Source organism: Petromyzon marinus, chromosome 24 (assembly GCF_048934315.1).
Source record: "Petromyzon marinus isolate PM22_M1 ecotype Great Lakes invasive population chromosome 24, UKy_Petmar_22M1.pri1.0, whole genome shotgun sequence".
In the NCBI taxonomy this organism is placed as follows: domain Eukaryota; kingdom Metazoa; phylum Chordata; class Hyperoartia; order Petromyzontiformes; family Petromyzontidae; genus Petromyzon; species Petromyzon marinus.
In genome coordinates, this window is record NC_133690.1 from 16,165,012 (window position 1) to 16,183,933 (window position 18,922).

Sequence of the window (18,922 nt, forward strand, 5' to 3'; positions counted from 1 at the left end):
GTCTTAAGTGCATTGTGGTCTTGTTGTCTTAAGTGCATTGTGGTCTTGTTGTCTTAAGGGCATGTGGTCTTGTTGTCTTAAGTGCATTGTGGTCTTGTTGTCTTAAGGGCATTGTGGTCCTATTGTCTTAAGTGCATTGTGGTCTTGTTGTCTTAAGGGCATTGTGGTCTTGTTGATTTAAGTGCATTGTGGGCTTCTTGTTGTCTTAAGTGCATTGTGGTCCTATTGTCTTAAGTGCATTGTGGTCTTGTTGTCTTAAGTGCATTGTGGTCCTCTTGTTGTCTTAAGTGCATTGTGGTCTTGTTGTCTTAAGTGCATTGTGGTCTTGCTGTCTTAAGTGCATTGTGGTCCTCTTGTTGTCTTAATTGCATTGTGGTCTTGTTGTCTTAAGTGCATTGTGGTCCTCTTGTTGTCTTAAGTGCATTGTGGTCCTATTGTCTTAAGTGCATTGTGGTCCTATTGTCTTAAGTGCATTGTGGTCTTGTTGTCTTAAGTGCATTGTGGTCCTATTGTCTTAAGTGCATTGTGGTCCTCTTGTTGTCTTAAGTGCATTGTGGCCCTATTGTTTTAAGTGCATTGTGGTCTTGTTGTCTTAAGTGCATTGTGGTCCTCTTGTTGTCTTAAGTGCATTGTGGTCCTATTGTCTTAAGTGCATTGTGGTCCTATTGTCTTAAGTGCATTGTGGTCCTATTGTCTTAAGTGCATTGTGGTCCTATTGTCTTAAGTTTTAAGTATTTTTTTGCAAAACAAACATGCAAAATGCACAACAGCCGTGTGATATTTACATTATTTTACGTGACGTTTGAAACGTATGGATTGCTTTCTTTATGGTGGGTTCTATCTCGTCATTTACTGATTTGACTGAAATTCTTACTACCTCAGAAGCTAAGCGGAGTTAAACCTGGTTAATACCATCATTCCCCTCTCACACAGTGTCATCACACCGGCATCTCGCACATTATGATCGTCATCAATATCTCAATCATCATCAATCACCACTTTCACTACATCCCCCACCATCACAACAACATAAACCCGTCACAAGACCTGTATGCAATGGGGGTTTGTTTCTTTTTCCTACCCCCACGTACTTTTACTTCCTGCTGCGAGCGAGCCAAACACAGGCACGAATAGAATTGGCAATACAGCACAAACACTTCCGACAAAAAAGCTACAAAACAAAATCTTGAGGCTCGGCGAGGCTCCCATGGCTAAAGCCATTGTTACTAAAGAGCATCTTCTTCAATCATGTCGGGTTAACAACTTACAGCAGCAGGTGGTCCATCTGCATGGGTTTGGAAGCGATTTGTGACAGAACGGAGAGAGGATGCGGTATAAGCATAGTTTAGTGGATTGGGAGTGGCAGGAAGAATGCGGATTAGTTGGGGTGCGGGTGGTGAGGGTAAATGGTCTTTGAAAGCTACAGTAGGCTGGGCTCTTTGAGTTTGGGCAGAAATAGGAGTGGGCCAAGGGAGGTGTGTGGTGGTACGTGTAGGTTGACTCAGGATTTGCGATGTGTAAACATTGTCACTGGGTCGATAAAGGCGGCCGGGCGTGGTTGCTGGTCATCCAGCAACATTTATTGTACTTTTTTTTTGTAACGTTCTGTGAAAAATATATTTGGGCCCGTCCATAAATGACGTCACGCACTTAGGGGGGGTCAGACATTTGTGACGATGTGTGGCGAGCGGGGGGGGCTGTCACCTCAAAATGCGCAACTTTAAATAAATAAAGACAACACGTTCAAAGTGCAGCGGCACATTAAATACTCACTACAATGACAATAGTTTAAAGCGATTTGAAGCATTCAATCTTGACTTGAAGCTTTCGTGACTGCAGGAATCCATACTCTCTGGTTGTTTCGGTAAAGTCACGTAGGTAGAAAATTAAATTTAAAAAAATCACGTTTAGTTTGCAACACAGGCAATCATCATCCGGTGAGAAAACCACCACAGCAATTTTGAAGCATGTGGTTTTTTTTTGGGGGGGGGGGGGGCAGAGATTTGTGACGTCATATTTGAGTGGGGGTTTGACTTTTTGTGACGCCGTGTGACGAGGGGGGGTCAAAAATCGTCCAAAATCGCGTGACGTCATTTATTGACGGCCCCTTTACAGCTCATCAGATTCCTCCAGTATGAATACAGATTCTGATCCTGACCCACTCCTGTCGTGTCCCGTGCCAGCCTTAATAGGTGCTCGCTAACAGCACTTGCCGCAACAGTCTGTGCAAGGCTATGCGGGAGATCTTTGCTTCATGGATGCTGACTCCGAAGGAGGATTTCAGTAAAACGAGGAGGGGCTGCGGGGAGGATGCTGAGAAGGGCGTGCAGATATTGTTGCTAATGATGGTGATTACCCAGCATGGTGGATGGGTTGGTTTTACAGGGGGAGGAGGGGATGAGGGAATGCGTTTGGTGGTTCACGCGGGGTGGGAGGATGGTCGTGAGCAGTGGGCGGTGCAACATGCGCATTTAAAGCCCCCTCATCCCCCCCCCCCCAACATTACGCAAATCTTACGAGAGGACCGCCTTTAAAGCTATCACACTCCGCCTCCCTGTGCTGCATTGAGAGGCCGCTTGAGACTACTGCTCCTGCAAGACACACAGACTTCGCCGAGGCTCGCTCAGTCAGTCGAACCTTCTCTTCAAAACGATGGACAACTCGTATCCACTCATGGACGACGGCACGCGCGCCGACTATCGCAAGGGAGGCGACATGCAGCCCGGGTACGGGGCTCCACCTCTCTCTCAGCCACAGGTGATCTTGGTGCCCCAAGGAGACCGTTCGCCGGCTGCTGGCATCCGAGATTTCTTCTCCTGGTCACTCTTCAACATGGTCTACTTCAACGTGTGCTGCATGGGTCTGGTGGCCACCATCTTCTCCATCAAGGTCGGTGTTCTTGTTCTTGTTGTTGTTGTTCCAGTCACCCCCCCCCCTTTCCCCCAGGTGCACGTGCACGTTGCATGTTGGCTACATGTCACCGTGTTGCCGACACCAAGTGGAGGGAGTCTCCGACCTCGTCCAGAGCAGTGGTTCCCAAACCCTGCGTGGCAGTTTGCGCCACGGAGATGTGCGGATACGATTTGGTAATCGTGGAATTCCCGGGAGGTTGGGAACCACTGGTTCTGCAACCAAGATAACAAGAAGAGGCATTTTTTTTTTCGAACAAATCTCTGTTTCAAGAGCCGCGATTCGATGTGAAATAGGAGAACGGTGGAGGAGAGGGGGTTCCGTAATAAATAACGCCACCCACGAAGGGTTCATTAAAGAGCCGTGCGGGTTGCTGGGTACCTCGTTGTAGGAGTGTGCAGGTTTTCGAGTGTAGGTCCTTGATTTTAATAAGATTTTTCAAAGCGACCTTGCATTGTTCGACAAACATGCAGTGTGGCCTCCACTGACCTTGGGTGTTAAATCGCTGTGGCCGAACACTTGACTTTGCAAGGTTCCATGAAAACTGACTTCCTCTTTCATATCAAGACACCCAAATGTTAAATCACATTTTTCACCGCAATCGCCAGTTATTTACATCTTAAAACTTTGAACCGACAATTCACTCGCATGACATAACTTCTTTGACGCGCGTCTTGCGTATGATAACATTTGCACTCATCTACGAGAGAGTAATCTCACTCTAAAACACTGTAATGTTCAAAACACGAGTGTGGACGATTTACACACCCCAACACAACTACAGAGGTATAGGTGTGAAGCGCTCCAGGTGTATCTATTTTGACCACATTTGAATTATTCCCATTGACTCGCAAATAATGACATGAAATTTAACCCCAACTGCCCCACCTGTAAGTAAAGTAGTTGCAAAGTCCGTAAGGGTGAGTTATCTGTATGCGAGTGTCAAGGAGTGTTGATGTATTGTGTGTGGGGAGCGGTGGCGCAGCGGTTAGCGCGCTGTGCAACGAACCCCCGACCATCCGAGTTCGATTCCCCTTCAAAGCCATCACCAGTGACAAATATCTGAACGGGACCTCCCTTAGGTCGACTCGGCCTCAAATGAGTATCTGGTGTGATGCGTAAACATCGCCACTCGGGGAGACAAAGGCGGCTGGGCGTGGTTGCTGGCCGCCAAAACCCCAAATGTGCCTTAGCGGCCTTCATAGGTGCTCGCTAACAGCACTTGCCCCAAAAATGTGTTAAGGCTATAGGGGGGTGGGGGAACTTCGTCTTTGTGTACGTGTGGAGTCTGGGTCAGTGTGTGTGTGTCTGTGAGTGAGTCGGTGCTCGCTAACAGCACTTGCCCCAACAGTCTGTTCAGGCTATACGGGAGGGGGGGGGGTCTTTGTCTCTGTGTGTGTGTGAATAGCTGCTCGCAAACAGCAATGCCCCCAACAGTTATGTCACGGGATACACGGGTGGGGTGGTTGGGTGTGATCGTTGTGCAAGAGAGAGAGAGTGACTCAAGAGTTTGCGAGATGTTGCCTGAGAATGGGCAAGAGTTATGACCCCCTTCCCCCCCTAGCGAGGTGCTGTTGCTGCTGTGGGTACTTGCTGGGGGTTTCCAACACCCCCGTGCCCTCCCTGGCCTTCGGCGCCCTCCTCTCCCTGTGCTTGCTCAGCTGGAGCCGCCATTTTGAGAAACTTGTGGACATTTTAGAACATTGACTACCACCCCGTTCCCTTTTTTTACTTTACCGGGTTAAACATTTCCCGAGGGGTCGGGTGGGTGGGGGGTGGGGGGGTTTACGATCTTAAAACAATTTTACACGAATACTCGATGGGGTTTTTTTTTAATATATATGCAAATAAAATGTGTTTTCTGGGGAGTCGAGAGTTGACCAAGGCGAGCGGTGACACCTCCACTGAGATCGTGTAGAGCCCCCATTTGTTAAACCGGGAGGATCAGTTGCATAAAACACACGTTTCAGGTCGATTCGTCTGGGCTCGTGTTTATTAATTCGGTGTCATTTTATGCAACTGGCAACAGGATACATTTTCCTCGCAATAAATGCAAATAGGCGAAATTTGTAAATACGGTAAGGAGAAATATTTCTAAAAGTGGACTAAATTTTGCCGGCTCGGATAAAAAAATTTGCTTTTCTTTTAAGACTTGTCAAGTTTTAATATTTTGTCATTTTAAATGTGTCGTGAACGCTAAGCCTAAATGAACGAACACCTATTGAAAACAGTTGAGAGACCACCAGTTGACCAAACAATATATAATTCACCATAAACTAGGACCTTTTTGCCAGGCTCAAAGTTTGAAAAAATAATAATAGGTGTTATTGCCAGAAAGGGTAAAGCCTATTATTTTTTCATATCACAAACTACTTACGAAGCGAATACCCCCAGAGGAAGCCTGGAGTTTCGCACCAAAACCCCACCCGCAGCTGCGATGTGGCTCACGCAACTCCACTTTCAAGATTAGCCTTTCACTCAAAATCTGGCCGCACTTGAGATTTAAAAAAAGACAACCCAGACCTCAAAATCTCGATGAAAGGAAATAGATCTTTCTGAGTAAACAGGGGTGAAAGATTCCAGTGGGAAAGCGACCCAGTTATGTTTAAGCCAATACACTGCGTTAAACCAACGGGAAGGAGATGTTTGACCAAAAGTGTGTGACTAAAAAAATCCATCAAAATGCACATTTTCTCATATTAATTTCAGTGTTGTCTTCCACAGACGTAAATCCCTACGGAGTGATCTTAATTTGAAGCTCCCTACGGAGTTTTATGCACATCTACGGCTTTGCAGGCTATACGTTCTATAAAATACAGTAGTTACATAAAATGGGGCATTTGTCAATAACACTGCCTTTCAAAATAAATATATAATGTGCCATGAAGAAGGGTCATGAAACGTCACCAATTTTATAAGAGGATGGAAGTGGTTTTATTTGTGCTTATAGCACCACTGCCAACGCAGTCTTTGCAAATTAGACAGCATTGGTTGTTTTTATTATTTATTTAAGTATCAATGGCCCATGGCCGTTGGAGCCAGTTTTTTTCAGTTTCATTTATTAGGTAACCCTGTGAGCCATGCGGCTCTTGACTCGGGTGCAACCGCAACAAACAAAAACATGAACAAAGAACATCTTAATGTTGCCTTTTGTCCTGTGGTCAAATATGTAAATAATTGGGAACACTTGCTCACCGAATAATAATGCAGGCTGGAAAAAACACAAGGTAAAAAATATGCAATCGGGTAAGCATCAGAACGGCCTCGGGTATTATGCAACATCGTTCAGCGCATTGCAGTGTGCTCATATTAGATCCCAGTCTAAATATATATTTAGTAAATGTGACCGACTGATTTAGAGCAACAGTGATAGACAACTATGGGCCAGTTTCATCATAATTAGGACTCTTGGGCACAGTATTATAAAGTCACTAATGCTCACTGTTGCAGAGTCTGCCTCTCGAAACGTATAGTGTGTGGGTTCTCCACGTGCACTATGGGGGGCCGATTTAGATGACCTAATTCCAACAATAATATAATTCATAAATGACCAGAAAAAAACCCATCCTTTATCATCGGTTTGTTCAAATTTACATTTGACATTTTGTGCTTGCACATTAACGTCATGGAAAATGTATGCAACCAAATAAGCTTACTTACACACCTTACCGCATTTTTGTCTCCGCACTTTATTTCATCAGCTTATGTGACCTCAGGAACCGATGATTAACGACAGCATATATTTAAGCAGGCAAACTGGGCCAATTTCAATTTACAAGTCTCATCAGCAGGAGTCTATTTGAATTGCACGCGATGCCCAGGCAACTTAAGTCTGCTCACTTGGCAAGCCCAAGACATGTGGTGTGGAGCTCGCGAAAACAGAGCCCGTCTTTGTTGACTGGCCAAACACGTTGCCTGCATTCATCGCATGTGGATGAGGAGGAGCAGGTGGTACAGTGGTTAGTGCACTGATCCATAAACGCAGCAAACCCGAGTTAGATTCCTGTCCTCGGCTAACGTCGTGCACTATTACCATTCATCGCAATGTAAAAAAATAAATGATTGTTGAATCAGACTGTGACCCTGAATCACGACAGGTCATGGAATCGTTGCAGGAATCGGTCATTTCACCCACAATCTATTACAAAAAACCCAGCCAAGTAGCCCCCTCCCCACAACATTCTGTTTTCCTGCAATAAATACAAAAAAATACGCGAACAAACACCATTTCAGAAATGTATTAGCAAAAAAAAACAGGTAAGTGGACTGAATCCAGTTTTAATGTGGAGAATGTGCTCTGCCGTTTACACATTTCACTGTTTTACCACGACACCACTGGGCTGTCGTATAATTTATAAGAATTCATACAGGTGTTTTGTTCAACCGGAGCAGGGGGTTGACATCACGGATGGCTTAGGGGGAAGAGTTCCAGATTGTGGGGGCAGCAGAGGAGAATGACAGATGTATGACAGATTCATTTTCATGAACATCCTGCTTAATGTTCCTTTATTAATCGTGCAGGCATAGGCTTTTGTTTTACTGGTCGGAACCTCCTGGTTACACCACCAGCCCACAGGGGATTATTGTGTCCATCCGTCGTGCATCCAAAAATGGGAGGGGTAGGGCTGGGTGGGGAGGGGCTGGGTGGGGAGGGGCTGGGTGGGGAGGGGCTGGGTGGGGAGGGGCTGGGTGGGAAGGGTGGGGCTGGGTGGGAAGGGTGGGGCTGGGTAGGGGGTGGGAGAGGTGGGGCTGGGTGGGGAGGGGCTGGTCACCCCGTGGTGCCCTTATAAAACTCAACGTTTAACCTACTCACGCCGGCTTGTGCCCGCCCTCACAGTCGGGCATGTTTGCGGAACACACCACGTGGTGCTGCCGTTGACCCTGGCCATTGACCGAGCAACCCAACGTTCCTACCAGCTCCCTCCGCAGGAATGTCTTCCACAGCCTTGGACAAATCTTAATACGAACGATGCGTCGGCTTCATCTTGATAAGAATTATGTTTAGAATTGTTACGCTATACATGCAAAAACATCCAAAAGGATGACCGCCATGGACACAGAGGGGCGTTGAGATCGGTTCGTGCACGGGGAGGGAGGGGGCGAGATGGTCGCAGTACTGGACCATGAGGAATGGTGATATGGGGAGCGTTTCATCCAGCAGAGGAAAGACAGTGCTGACGGTTATGCACAAGATTATTTTCTTCAACAGCAGAACAACAATAACAATTTAATTTACGAGTAGCCATGATAAATCCGTTGCTGGCTGAAGGCTTTTTAATATATAGTATATAAATGCAACTGTGTTTCACGACACTGTCAGGAAGCCTCCTTAAGGAAGGGAAGGAGAAAGATGTTCCCTGGCTGTCGGTGGAGATTTTGACCCTGGAATATAGAATCCTAGCATGCTCTGCATGTGAAAATAACATCCCTAAAATAACATCGCTGTTTATGTGTGCATTCTCTTCACAGCCTTGCGATGGCAACCAACTTAAACTCCCTCTCCAGCATCATCGCTTCCACTCCCTCGTACTCCCGTGAAGGGAATTTTTATTTTAACCCATTTCAAAATCAATCACTGTACCTTGGTTGCAAACCGGGTTTCCATAAAGGCATTGATTTTGGTACCCGTTTGACACGTAGGCTTTCGTGACCAATATAGGTTTTGTGGGTTATATGTGTAAATATAAATGTGTCGTTAAACCCGTCACCACCCGACACAGCCAATTAGTAAGATTTGTCATGTAAACCGAACATTGTCAATTAGTTACTAGTTCAGCACACTGCCGGTGTGTTGTAGAGTAAACCCAAAACATTTACAACGCTTCGCCGGTAAAATACAACCAGCCTCATCAGGTGACAGTCAGAATTGCGTAGAAATCCTCCATTGAGAATGAACACGTGAGAGCTTTTCGCATCCTCTGGGCATACAACACAATATGAATTACATTTACATATGACCGCATATCAAGATGATGGCTATAAATTGTCCACTGGGTTTATTTATGTTTATAGAAAAAGGCAATCGGTCTGCCGTTAATCAAGCTTGAGGGCACGCAGTCCACAGCACAGATGGCTGTTGGAAGGGAGCTCCAGATATTGAAGGCGGAAGAGTGAGATGAGTGACGTGAGAGTGCAGCTTCACTTCACTTCCTTGGGTCCAGACCTCTATTTCCAGAACACATGAATAAACGCTGTCGCTATCCTCTTTTTTTAGTCTCACATACAACTCTTTTCATGCGGAGCTTAGCAGTTGTTGATCTTTCCCTTGCCGCGTTATAGTGGTTAATGTTTAACGTGACCAGAAGCTCAAAATGTGTTCTCTGGCCGATCGTCAAAGGCCGTAACGTTACTCACTGGTCCATGCCACAGAGGCCTACCACATTCTCCAGATTGTAAGAAGCTCCAGAGAGTAAGATGGACGACCACATTTTTTTTATTTAAAACACAAGGTGGAAAGTGTGTCATAATCCGGAGAACAAGGTAAATCTGCAAAGCATTCTCGGGGTTTGCGCAATGAGATGCATGTTTTTTTCAAATTGCACATTACAAACATCGTGGGGGTCCCGTTTCATGTTTTGGTAAATGTCGCATGAAAATAATGGGGGGGAAATGTATAGAGAACTTTTTTTTTTAAATCGTGTATACATCTCCTGCCAATCTCAATACACCTATTGAATATGTTAAGTCTTCTGTAAGATATGGAGCCATCACTTTCACAATATTCAGCTAAGTGGGTAATTAGAAATCGGTGGGATATCTATAAACGTATCGCCCTGTATTACTAACAATGGAGTAAATGACAACGGTGCTGTATTCATACCTGTCAACCCATACGGTTTACCTGTATTCTTGTACAGGGAAATTGAGTTTTCAGGTCCATACGGCATACAGCCGCTTCAATACAGGCATTTTTTTGTCTATTTGTGTTTCTCCCTTGTGATGGGATTTTGTAGGATGAACGTTGAGATTTATAAGGGCACGGGGTGACTAATAAGGTATGAACTGGTCTGTCATAAGGGAGGCACTGATAAGGGGTTGACAGGTATGTGTATTTTCGGCAAGTTTTCACCCAAAATTGGATGGGAATTAATAATTTTTTGTCCGGATGAAAATATAGCCAAATTATTTGTAGTGCTTCCTCGCAATCGCACTCTTAAAGTTCTTTCTAAATGCCCTTTTCAGCAGCTTAGCTGCGTTTTTACGACACACATGCTGGGAATTTAATTAAGAGCTACACTGCCGCCTCCATGAAAGCTTGCTTAGTAGTATTATGAATGTTTCTTGTATTTTAATGCATTTTTACAATTGTGTGCGCTTGCGTGTGCATGCGTTTCTTCTCCGGCCTGCAGTCACGGGACCGGAAATATCTGAACGACCTGCAGGGAGCCGCCGAATACGGAAGAAAGGCAAAGATCTTCAACATCATCTGCCTCATCCTCGGGATCATTTTGGCCATCACATTCATAAGCCTGTATGCGAATTTGTTCATCCAGCTTCATCAGCAGGTCCACAGAGAGCAGGACATGTCCATTCACGGCTGAGAGCGGGAAATACACGCAGGAGAGACACGCTGTCAACACCAAAAATAATTTAAGGCACACGGGTTAAATGCCAGACATGGAGTTAGGTTCAGGGTTAGGTCAAGGGCTAAGGGCTGGTTTAGTCGTTTGTTTTAAGTTAACAGTAAGTCTGTGGTTAAGCATTGCTCTCATAATGATGCGCTTCCAACCTGTGGCATTGAGCGGTTGGTATGGGACTTGGTGCGATAGATAGATAAACCCACTGTGTCCTCCCATCCCCACCATTATCCACGTTTGGCCTATTCACTTGTAGTTTCTTTGTAACTGTAGGGGCCCTGATTTCATATTGGTGAATATTTTTTCAAAGGAAAAAAACATCCCGTTGGTCTCTATCATCAAAAATGGGTCGTACCGTAAACACGATGGCATTTCGGGCATGCCATCAAAATGTTAATCTAACCATTGGTGTTCACAGCGAGCTTCTCCGTGATCCTCTACGCACGCACAGACACACGCAACACGCGCATGGAGACGCAGGGACACACATGACACCACTCTACGCTACATGCATTGTAGATTTGTATCTTGTCATAAGAGCCGATGGGTAGAATGCAGGTGGGGGGGGTTCGCTGGGTTGGCGGTGTAGTTGAATGTGTTAGTGTGCGTACGTATAGCTGTCCTACGATGTGCTTGCTGGTTGTACTGCGCGCCGTTTGCCGTGACGTCCGACGTTTCGCGCTGCGTGCTGGGAACCTCTCCCGGAACAAAACACCACAACACAACCAGGTAACACATGGGAAAGCTATACAGCGCTACCCGTAAAAAAATACAAATGTAGTGTGGTAGTGTGTGAGCTTCATATTCTCTTGCGGTAAAATAAGGCTTTGGAATGCTTTTAAAAAAATAATCAAATTGTGTCTCAAGCTTTTAAGGCTCGGTGTTTGCATGCTAAACTGCTTCGGCCATGCTGCTTCCGAAAACCGATATGCCCCTGTACCTTTCACAAACCAGCGTAAGCGTACGGGCGTCATTGTTATTAGAACCATACCTGCACCGACTCTTATCGACGGGAAGTATATGCGGTATACAGCCATTCTCTTTTCATATTAAAAAAAAAATCATGTATTTGGTTTTATCTCTTTTTAATCGTATATATTTTTGTTTAACTCACTTTGATTGACATATGCAGTTAGCACAATGGGCTTATATTTCCACGTACGAATGGCATACTGCAAGATAGTAAAAACTCTTTTAACAGCAAATATAACCATGGTCTTGTCCAGATGACCTCGAGGCTTTATATTTAAGTGTGAATGAAATTAAAACATTCACTAAACTTAATCGTTATGCTTATTGTATGCATTTTTATTCGGCAGATCGCACATATAATGCTGAGAGGGAGGGTGAAGCATTTTGTTATCCAAAGCCCTCAGCTATTAACATGCAGGACTGTTGACAATATTTCTACACATCTCCTTGAGCCTGGAGCCAAACCTCAGCGATCCAGTTGCATGCAACTGAATCGCTCAATTGCATGCAACTGAATCGCTCATATGTGGACGTCCCTGCAATCCGTTGTGAGCAGTTGCGCAAACCGGCTGCGCAACAGTAGAGACAGACCCACGAGCATCGGTCTGCTCCGCGATCGGTTGTTAAGTATTCTATCGTGCATATTTGTCGTCTACGATTGACCATTACGATCCTCAATCCGCGGTTTTACCTTGCCTGGCTGCGCGAGTGTGCGGAGGAGAAGCGGCTTATCGCGGATCATTAGGAAGAAGATTGCCACATGTATGGGGGGGGGGGATGTGTGCAGACACGGTAGGCTTGCTGCGGATAAGATGACCGCGGATGAGAGGAGTTCGTGAACTTAGCACTGGGCAAGTGTGTCAAAAGCAAAAAAAAATGTACAAGCCTCAACTGTTTGAAGGATTTTTAAACATAAAGGGAATTTATAATTAAGTACGGGGGGGGGGTGGTGGGTTTTAAAATTTGCTGGATTTTTCACTTGCTGGTGCTGTGAGACTTTAACGCATGAACATATTGTCCAGTCTGATCAAAGTTGGTGGCCTCTTGTTCAACGTCCTTGATTCTCACAAAGTATATCTTAAGGGGGTTACCTAAGACCAAGTCCCCCCCAGCACACAAACAAAGGGAATTGTTCGTTATTTTTGTGACCCTCACATATCCATCCACTCATTATGGCAGGCTTGCACGCTGCTTGACACGTGAAAGGCAGAGCTTGCAGGTGACCATGACCTTGTGATGCCTCGCCATTGCTTACTTCTGCCAGACCCGTTAGTTGTTACAACGTCGACAGCTTTCAACGTCTTCCCTTATGCAATCTGATCACCAGCACCATCCGCTTTGTGAGGTCGTCCCCTTGTTACACCATCGATACGTCCATCAAGGACCACTTTTACAGTCTCATCATCGCTGGCGTCAGGTTTCCCCATCTTGATTGCCGACTTCTGCGCGCGTCACTCCATCCAACGGCCCGTCTCGGTAACCTGCGCGCCTCCGTGCTGGGCACGCGTTCCACCCATCGCAGACTCCGCGCGATAACCATCGGGGATCGCGTCTCGCCGCACAGCCTCAACTTTCAAGTCGCCTACCCCATCCTTTGCAAGATATTCCAAGCATCCTCCGCGGTCACTTATGTAGGTCTCAACGTCATTAAACTTCAAAGACGCGCAAAAGGAATTCTCGACGCGCCTTTCGCCGCCCGCGGTCGTCTGTTCTCCACATGAGCCTGCCATATATATAAACAACAACCAACGATGCCTGCAGCCTTTATTTTTTTTTCTCGGGAATGCATAAGCCTGCACGAGGTGTGGCCAAACTTCCCGATCCTACGAGACGCATACCGACGTTTTCCTCGTGGCTGAGAATTGCATAACGCGCGGTTGTTGTCACGCGACCGGTCGTGCCAGTTAGTCGTGGCGTTCCAACATTTTGTGGGGGGGGGCGGGGAACAGTTCACGAGCACTCCTGGGAGCACTCCTTGGAGTGCTCCCAGGAGTGCTCGTGTATTGTATGGGCTCCGTTGTCAGTGGGGGGCGGGGGGCGGGCGAGTGCTCCTGGCTGCTCCCGAGTCTGCAGGGTGGTTGTTTTTCTTCTGCTGAAATTCCATTTGTATTGAACGCCACTAAAGTTGATTTCGTGCTTCCGCCAGCCCACGCGCTATAGGATCCGCTCGCGAGCAACATGTGGCACTCACAATCCACGCTGTGGCCACGCCTTGCCACTCGCTACTACGTGAGCAGTGTAAAACGCGGAATATATTTCGATGTGTGTGAATGTTGTACCCTACGTATGGATTTGTAATAACATTGATACCAATAGATACATAGCTTGGAATACATTTGCCTCCGTGTGTGTGTTATTTTTTTGTTTGAGCCGTATTCGTGTCTTATGCATTCTTTGTGTGAGCTTCACAAATCCAGTGCATCTGCGAAGGGGGGTCTAGGAGGTTTGAAATTCTTTACATTTGGAAATCATTGTGTGAGCTGCGAGGGCATTAATAGTGTTTGCAGCGGAAACGTTTGTGGCCCCATAACTTCTACCAGATGCATTTCAGTTACTGAGCCTCCCACCACCCACCCACTCTGCCCCGTCCTAACGATGAGTTGTAAACACGGTGTGAGTTTAAGCATCACGACAGAAGACTTGAACATTTGACGCCGCCCTGTGCTGCAGGGGAGGCCAAAACTTGTGGCGCTGCATGGTGCCTGTCAGAGCGGGGGTGGGGCTGCACTGGGATACTAACAGAGGGGGGTTGGTGGGGAGAATTGGATAGGGGGCTTCATTGTATTACTTTCCCGAGGGCTCGTAAACCACTGGCTGGGAAGACTCATTAAGGGAAAATGCGAGCCACAAAACGGCTCTGCGGACAATGAAATGGAAGCTTTCAGCCCTTTTTATTTAACCAAGTTGAAACGTTTCGAGCACGGCATGGAGATCTTGGTCGTTACGTACACGTGCGAGCTCTCTTTTTTTTAATCCACTGCTGGATGAGGGCGTCTGCACACTGGGGGGTTTGGACCAGACGTCACCACGCTCATCAGCGCGGGTCGGTGATGGCAGGGAGCGTGGCTGCGAAAGCATAGTACAGCACAACAAAGCATTTTCGGTGCACTGCCGCAGACCGAAGTGGGCAACAGGATGGGGATGTGGGCGTGGAGATGTGTGGAGGGCAGTACTTGCGCAACCCAGTTGGCATGGGGCCTGGAGCGAGGAATGCAATGGGGTTTATTGAACCAATGTTCTTCCCCGCTGCACACCTTGCTGCTTACGCCAGTGGTGAACCGTCTTGCGCAAGTCTATACACCAGGGATTCTGATTTTTTTTTTTGGGGGGGGGGTGTTTATTATTTTAGCGATTAACAAAAAAATTCAGATTTTGTTTTTAATATATATTTTTTGTAGCTTTGGATTATACTGTAATGGGTTAAGATGATTTTCATTATTTTATCTTTTTTTAAATAATTTAATACTTTTCCTATTTTGTGGGGGGGGGGGGGGATAATAACCAGATAATATTTAGTAATAGAAAGAAAAACATTGCCCTTTCCTGGAGAGATTGCGATTTATTATTAAATAACTTAAATATATTCAATATTTTTTTTATGAATTAATATATAACTCGACACATAGAATAACCGGGTAAGTTGTTTTCGTGTTTATTGCAGGACCACGTGACCCGCAATGCTAAGCAGAGTTGAGCCAGAATGGTGCTGGAATGGCTGAAGACTAAACAGAACAGGTGCTATAGGCAGTGGGGCTACATTGTGTGTGGGTTAGCAGAGGGCAGTGCAGAAAAAACTTTATTGTACTCGAATTCAAAGGTCCCACACCTGTACTGACCAGCGGCGTGAAACGATAGCCATGTAACCCCAAGACACGAAAGATGTGGGTATGCCGTTCATCCAACAGTGGATTAGCCCCCCCCCCCCCCCCCACACGCCAGAGTGCGGATAAGAGGAATGGAGGGCGCATGGGGGGGGGGGCGTGAGGGAATGACTGTGGTAGTAGCGACAGAAGAGCAAGAAGGAGGTGCGTTGACCAACTTTAACTCGAATCCTATGAAAGCTAAGTTCCACTTCGCACATCTAGAGTTTACTTTTTGGCACCAGGGACCGGTTTCGTGGAAGACAGTTTTATTCACGGACCGGGGGGGAGGGGGGTCATCATTGGGTCTTTCCCCCTTTTCAAAGAAGCTCTCCAGCGACGTTTGTTTTTTACTCAATTTGGCTAGGGTTATTAGCTTGTGGGCTTACCAAAACTGTGACTCAGACAAGTGCGCAGTGCGGGAAAGAGGCGCGGACGAAAGTGGTGAATCATAAAATAATGGGGGCGGGCCACGTGCGGACTCACCGCTCTCACCTCCTGCTGCTGTGCGGCCCGGTTCCTAACAGGCCATGGACCGGTACCGGTCCGCGGCCCGGGGGTTGGGGACTCCTGGTTTAAAAGACAGGAACCCTCTCCCAAAAGGGGTGGGTGCTGCCTGATCCAACACAATCTTATACGATACGTAACTCCAAATAATAATTTGCGTTGTTGTGGTTAAAATAAAATAAAAATAGATGATAAGCAATGCTAAGAGTATATCTACAGGGTGCTGTTGAAACGACACGAACGACGAACTACTAGGAGCTTTTGCGACCAATATAATCCAAAATACAGGTTATTTGGGTTAGATCGCATAAATATATAAATGTATCGTTAAACCGGCCACCACCCGACACAGCCAATTGGTAAGGTTTGTCACGTAATCAGAACATGCCAATTCGTCACTAGCACAGCACACCGGTGTTTTGGAGAGCAAAGCCACAACATTTACAATCTGAGTACGACGTTTCGCCAGACGACAGCCACAAATCTGGCTGTCGCCTGATGAAGCTGGTTGTAATGACTGGCGAAACGTCGTACTCAGATTGTAATTGTTGTGGCTTTGCTGTCCAACACACAACCGGCTAGTGCTGTGCTAGTGCAGTGCACTGACTTCGGAGACGATATTTTAGAGGCACCTTCTTTCATGAACACACAACGACCTCGCCTGCACACACTCTGCACTCGCTAGCCTTTGGCGCAACGCTTGCTGTCTAGCATCGGCGGCGCTGACCGAGACAGCGGACAGGCCATCGAGCAGCGCAATGTCGAGCGAAGACGGCAGCGACGATGGCGACGAGACGACAGCGACAACGAGACGATACAATTCCCACAACGGCGGCTTCGAGCTCCCCGCTCTCGGCCCCTTTTGTCCTAGCAGCGTGGCCTGGCTCTGCCCTGGCCGCGCCTCCCTTCTAGAACCCACTAGCAGGTTCTAGGGGCTTCCAGATGGGCCCCTCTATGGCCCTTCCCCTGCCAACACACCCGTGTATATGCTCACTGGCGTGTGTACTGTTTGCACACCGCAGTTGCCGCTGTTGGTCACCAGCCGGCGCTATTACACTACACTCGTAACGAATTGACCATGTTCTGTTTACGTGACAAACCTTACTAATTAGCTATATCGGGTGTTGGCGGGTTTTAACAACAAATGTATATATTTACGCGATCTAACCCAACAAAAAACTGCATTATGGTCAGTAACAATACTAGGTCCGGGCTTCGTGCTCGGTCTTGAAGCTTGTTCCTTCTCTCTAACATCCCCTCCTCTTGTGCTCTGCACTTTTATATCATTCCACCCCCCCTTTTCTCGAATGCTCCCTCACTCTCCCCCCCCCCCCCCCCCCTTAGCCAATCCCCGTCCTTTTCCCTCTAACGGATCCCAACCGTCGCACCTGGAGTTTTCCCGCCCAATTATCGTTTAAAAAAAAACTTTTTTTTCTCCTCCAATCACCTCGCAAAGCCTGCCGCACGACCAATCACTGTGGAGGCCTCTCGCCGCCAATCGGCGGAGACCTTGACCTATTTTTGAATAACCGTCACGCTACACATTGGCTTGGGGTGGGTGAGTGTTTGTTAATTTCGGTCATTGTACACTATGAAGCAAAGGTCAATTGTCAAATTGAACCAACAACGTTGAGCAGTCCACGTGTCTCACGAGCCTCGACGATTTTTCTAATGCAAAAGGCTGCTTGCAAGTATGACAACGTCACGATATCATCGTAAGATCTGACGACGTATCATCCGTTCTGAATATTCAATTGCACATTTTTGGGAAACGCTATCGTCGCTATAATTGTCTCCTTTGGTGGGTGACATGAAACACGACACCTTCGTGGCTGCCCTACCTCAAGCCATTTCTACGGTGTGTTTGTGTGTGTGAGACATCTGACAGACATCTGCCGGTAGCTCTGATATGTCTTCGCGTTGTCCTGCACGTTGGGGGAACACTCACACCTCACGCCAAGAAATACCCCGGGGCTCCGATTCATATAACTCGGCGATTTTGATCTGCATGGGTTTCCTCCAGATTATGTCGGACGTGATGGGAGCCTCCCTCCCCCCTAGATCGACTCAGCCTGAAAGTATCTGGTGCAGGGTGTAAAATATCGCATCAACGGGTAGTGGAGTGTGTTGGCCACCTGGTACCCACTCGTGCGTCGAGCAGACCTTAATAGGTGCTCGCTAACTGCTCTTGCGTTGACAGCATACGCATGTCCCCAGCATGGAACGTGGGACCAACGTTGCTCCATTGTTGCACACACATAAAGTATGATTCATGTAATATTTAGTCAGTCTGACTTTGTACTTTCCAGATAAATATTGGCCATTATTATTATTTTGCAAATAGGCAAACCGCGAATCGGTTTCAATTTCTCTGATACCCATCAGCAACGTTTTTCCCTTTTAAAAAAATCAATGATGTTACGGAAATATACCGCATACTGTAAATACATGTTAGGCTGTGCACTCTGTAATTAATTATACAAGGGATAGTACAATTGCATGCAGTCGCAGCTGCTTAACGACGGTGGCTCTCTGTCTCTTTTTTTAATGACGGCTTTCTCGAGGTTTTTAATTGTTTTCGTCAAAGCACAGAAGCCCCTACTTCCCTTGTAAGGACAATTCGACTGAACTGATGACCCATCACCTACTAAGGCCAGCGCTTTATATTGCTTTTCAAAACGCCAGCATGGGGTGAACTCTGTTCCCGAACTATCGGACTTGAGTCCATGGTACAAGCAAGGTGTTTTTTAGTTGTACCCCAGGCATCAGGATAAACAGGCAAGAGGAGGTTTCCATTCATCTATGCTCAACTTGTCTCAAACCTGCTCTCCCTCCTGCTCTTCTTCACGCCAGTTCAAGTGATGATGGACGGGTGGCAGGTGAGTATACATGTACTGTATAGTAAACACGGGTCTCATAGCTGTGTGTGTGTGTTTCACACGCGAAGTGTTCACCCGAGGAGATGGAGCGATTACAATTCAGTCCGTGTGCAGGCGCGCGGTGAACCGTTGAATCGCGGGAGATGACAGCGGCTTGGAGGGGTCTTCATCCAGCAGTGGATTATTAACCATGGCTAATGATGATTATGATGAACCG

The 18,922-nt window shown here is 46.7% G+C and overlaps 2 protein-coding genes and 1 long non-coding RNA gene across 3 annotated transcripts in view; 2 read left to right on the forward strand and 1 right to left on the reverse strand.

Moving 5' to 3' along the window:
• The window catches only part of LOC142928920 (uncharacterized), a 66,191-nt gene that overhangs the window by 10,538 nt on the left and 36,731 nt on the right, over positions 1–18,922 (reverse strand). The gene's annotated exons all lie outside the window — the stretch shown is intronic.
• On the forward strand, positions 2,502–13,794 carry LOC116945616 (dispanin subfamily A member 2b-like). The gene is made up of 2 exons (XM_032960096.2): positions 2,502–2,889; positions 10,260–13,794. Exons 1-2 carry the CDS (start codon positions 2,653–2,655, stop codon positions 10,449–10,451), a joined length of 429 nt encoding a protein of 142 aa, XP_032815987.1. The 5' UTR covers positions 2,502–2,652; the 3' UTR covers positions 10,452–13,794.
• LOC116945615 (lysoplasmalogenase TMEM86B-like) overlaps positions 17,148–18,922 on the forward strand; it is a 42,082-nt gene continuing 40,307 nt past the window's right edge. The window contains exon 1 of the mRNA XM_076069446.1: positions 17,148–18,705. Within this exon, the coding sequence (XP_075925561.1) occupies positions 18,688–18,705 (18 nt within the window). The 5' untranslated portion in view covers positions 17,148–18,687. The remainder of the gene's footprint in view (positions 18,706–18,922) is intronic.

Coding starts and splice junctions, on each gene's coding strand:
- LOC116945616 (XM_032960096.2), top strand. CDS start 2,653: ATGGACAACTCGTATCCACTCATGGACGACGGCACGCGCGCCGACTAT. Junction 2,890..10,259: donor CCACCATCTTCTCCATCAAG/GTCGGTGTTCTT, acceptor TCCGGCCTGCAG/TCACGGGACCGGAAATATCT.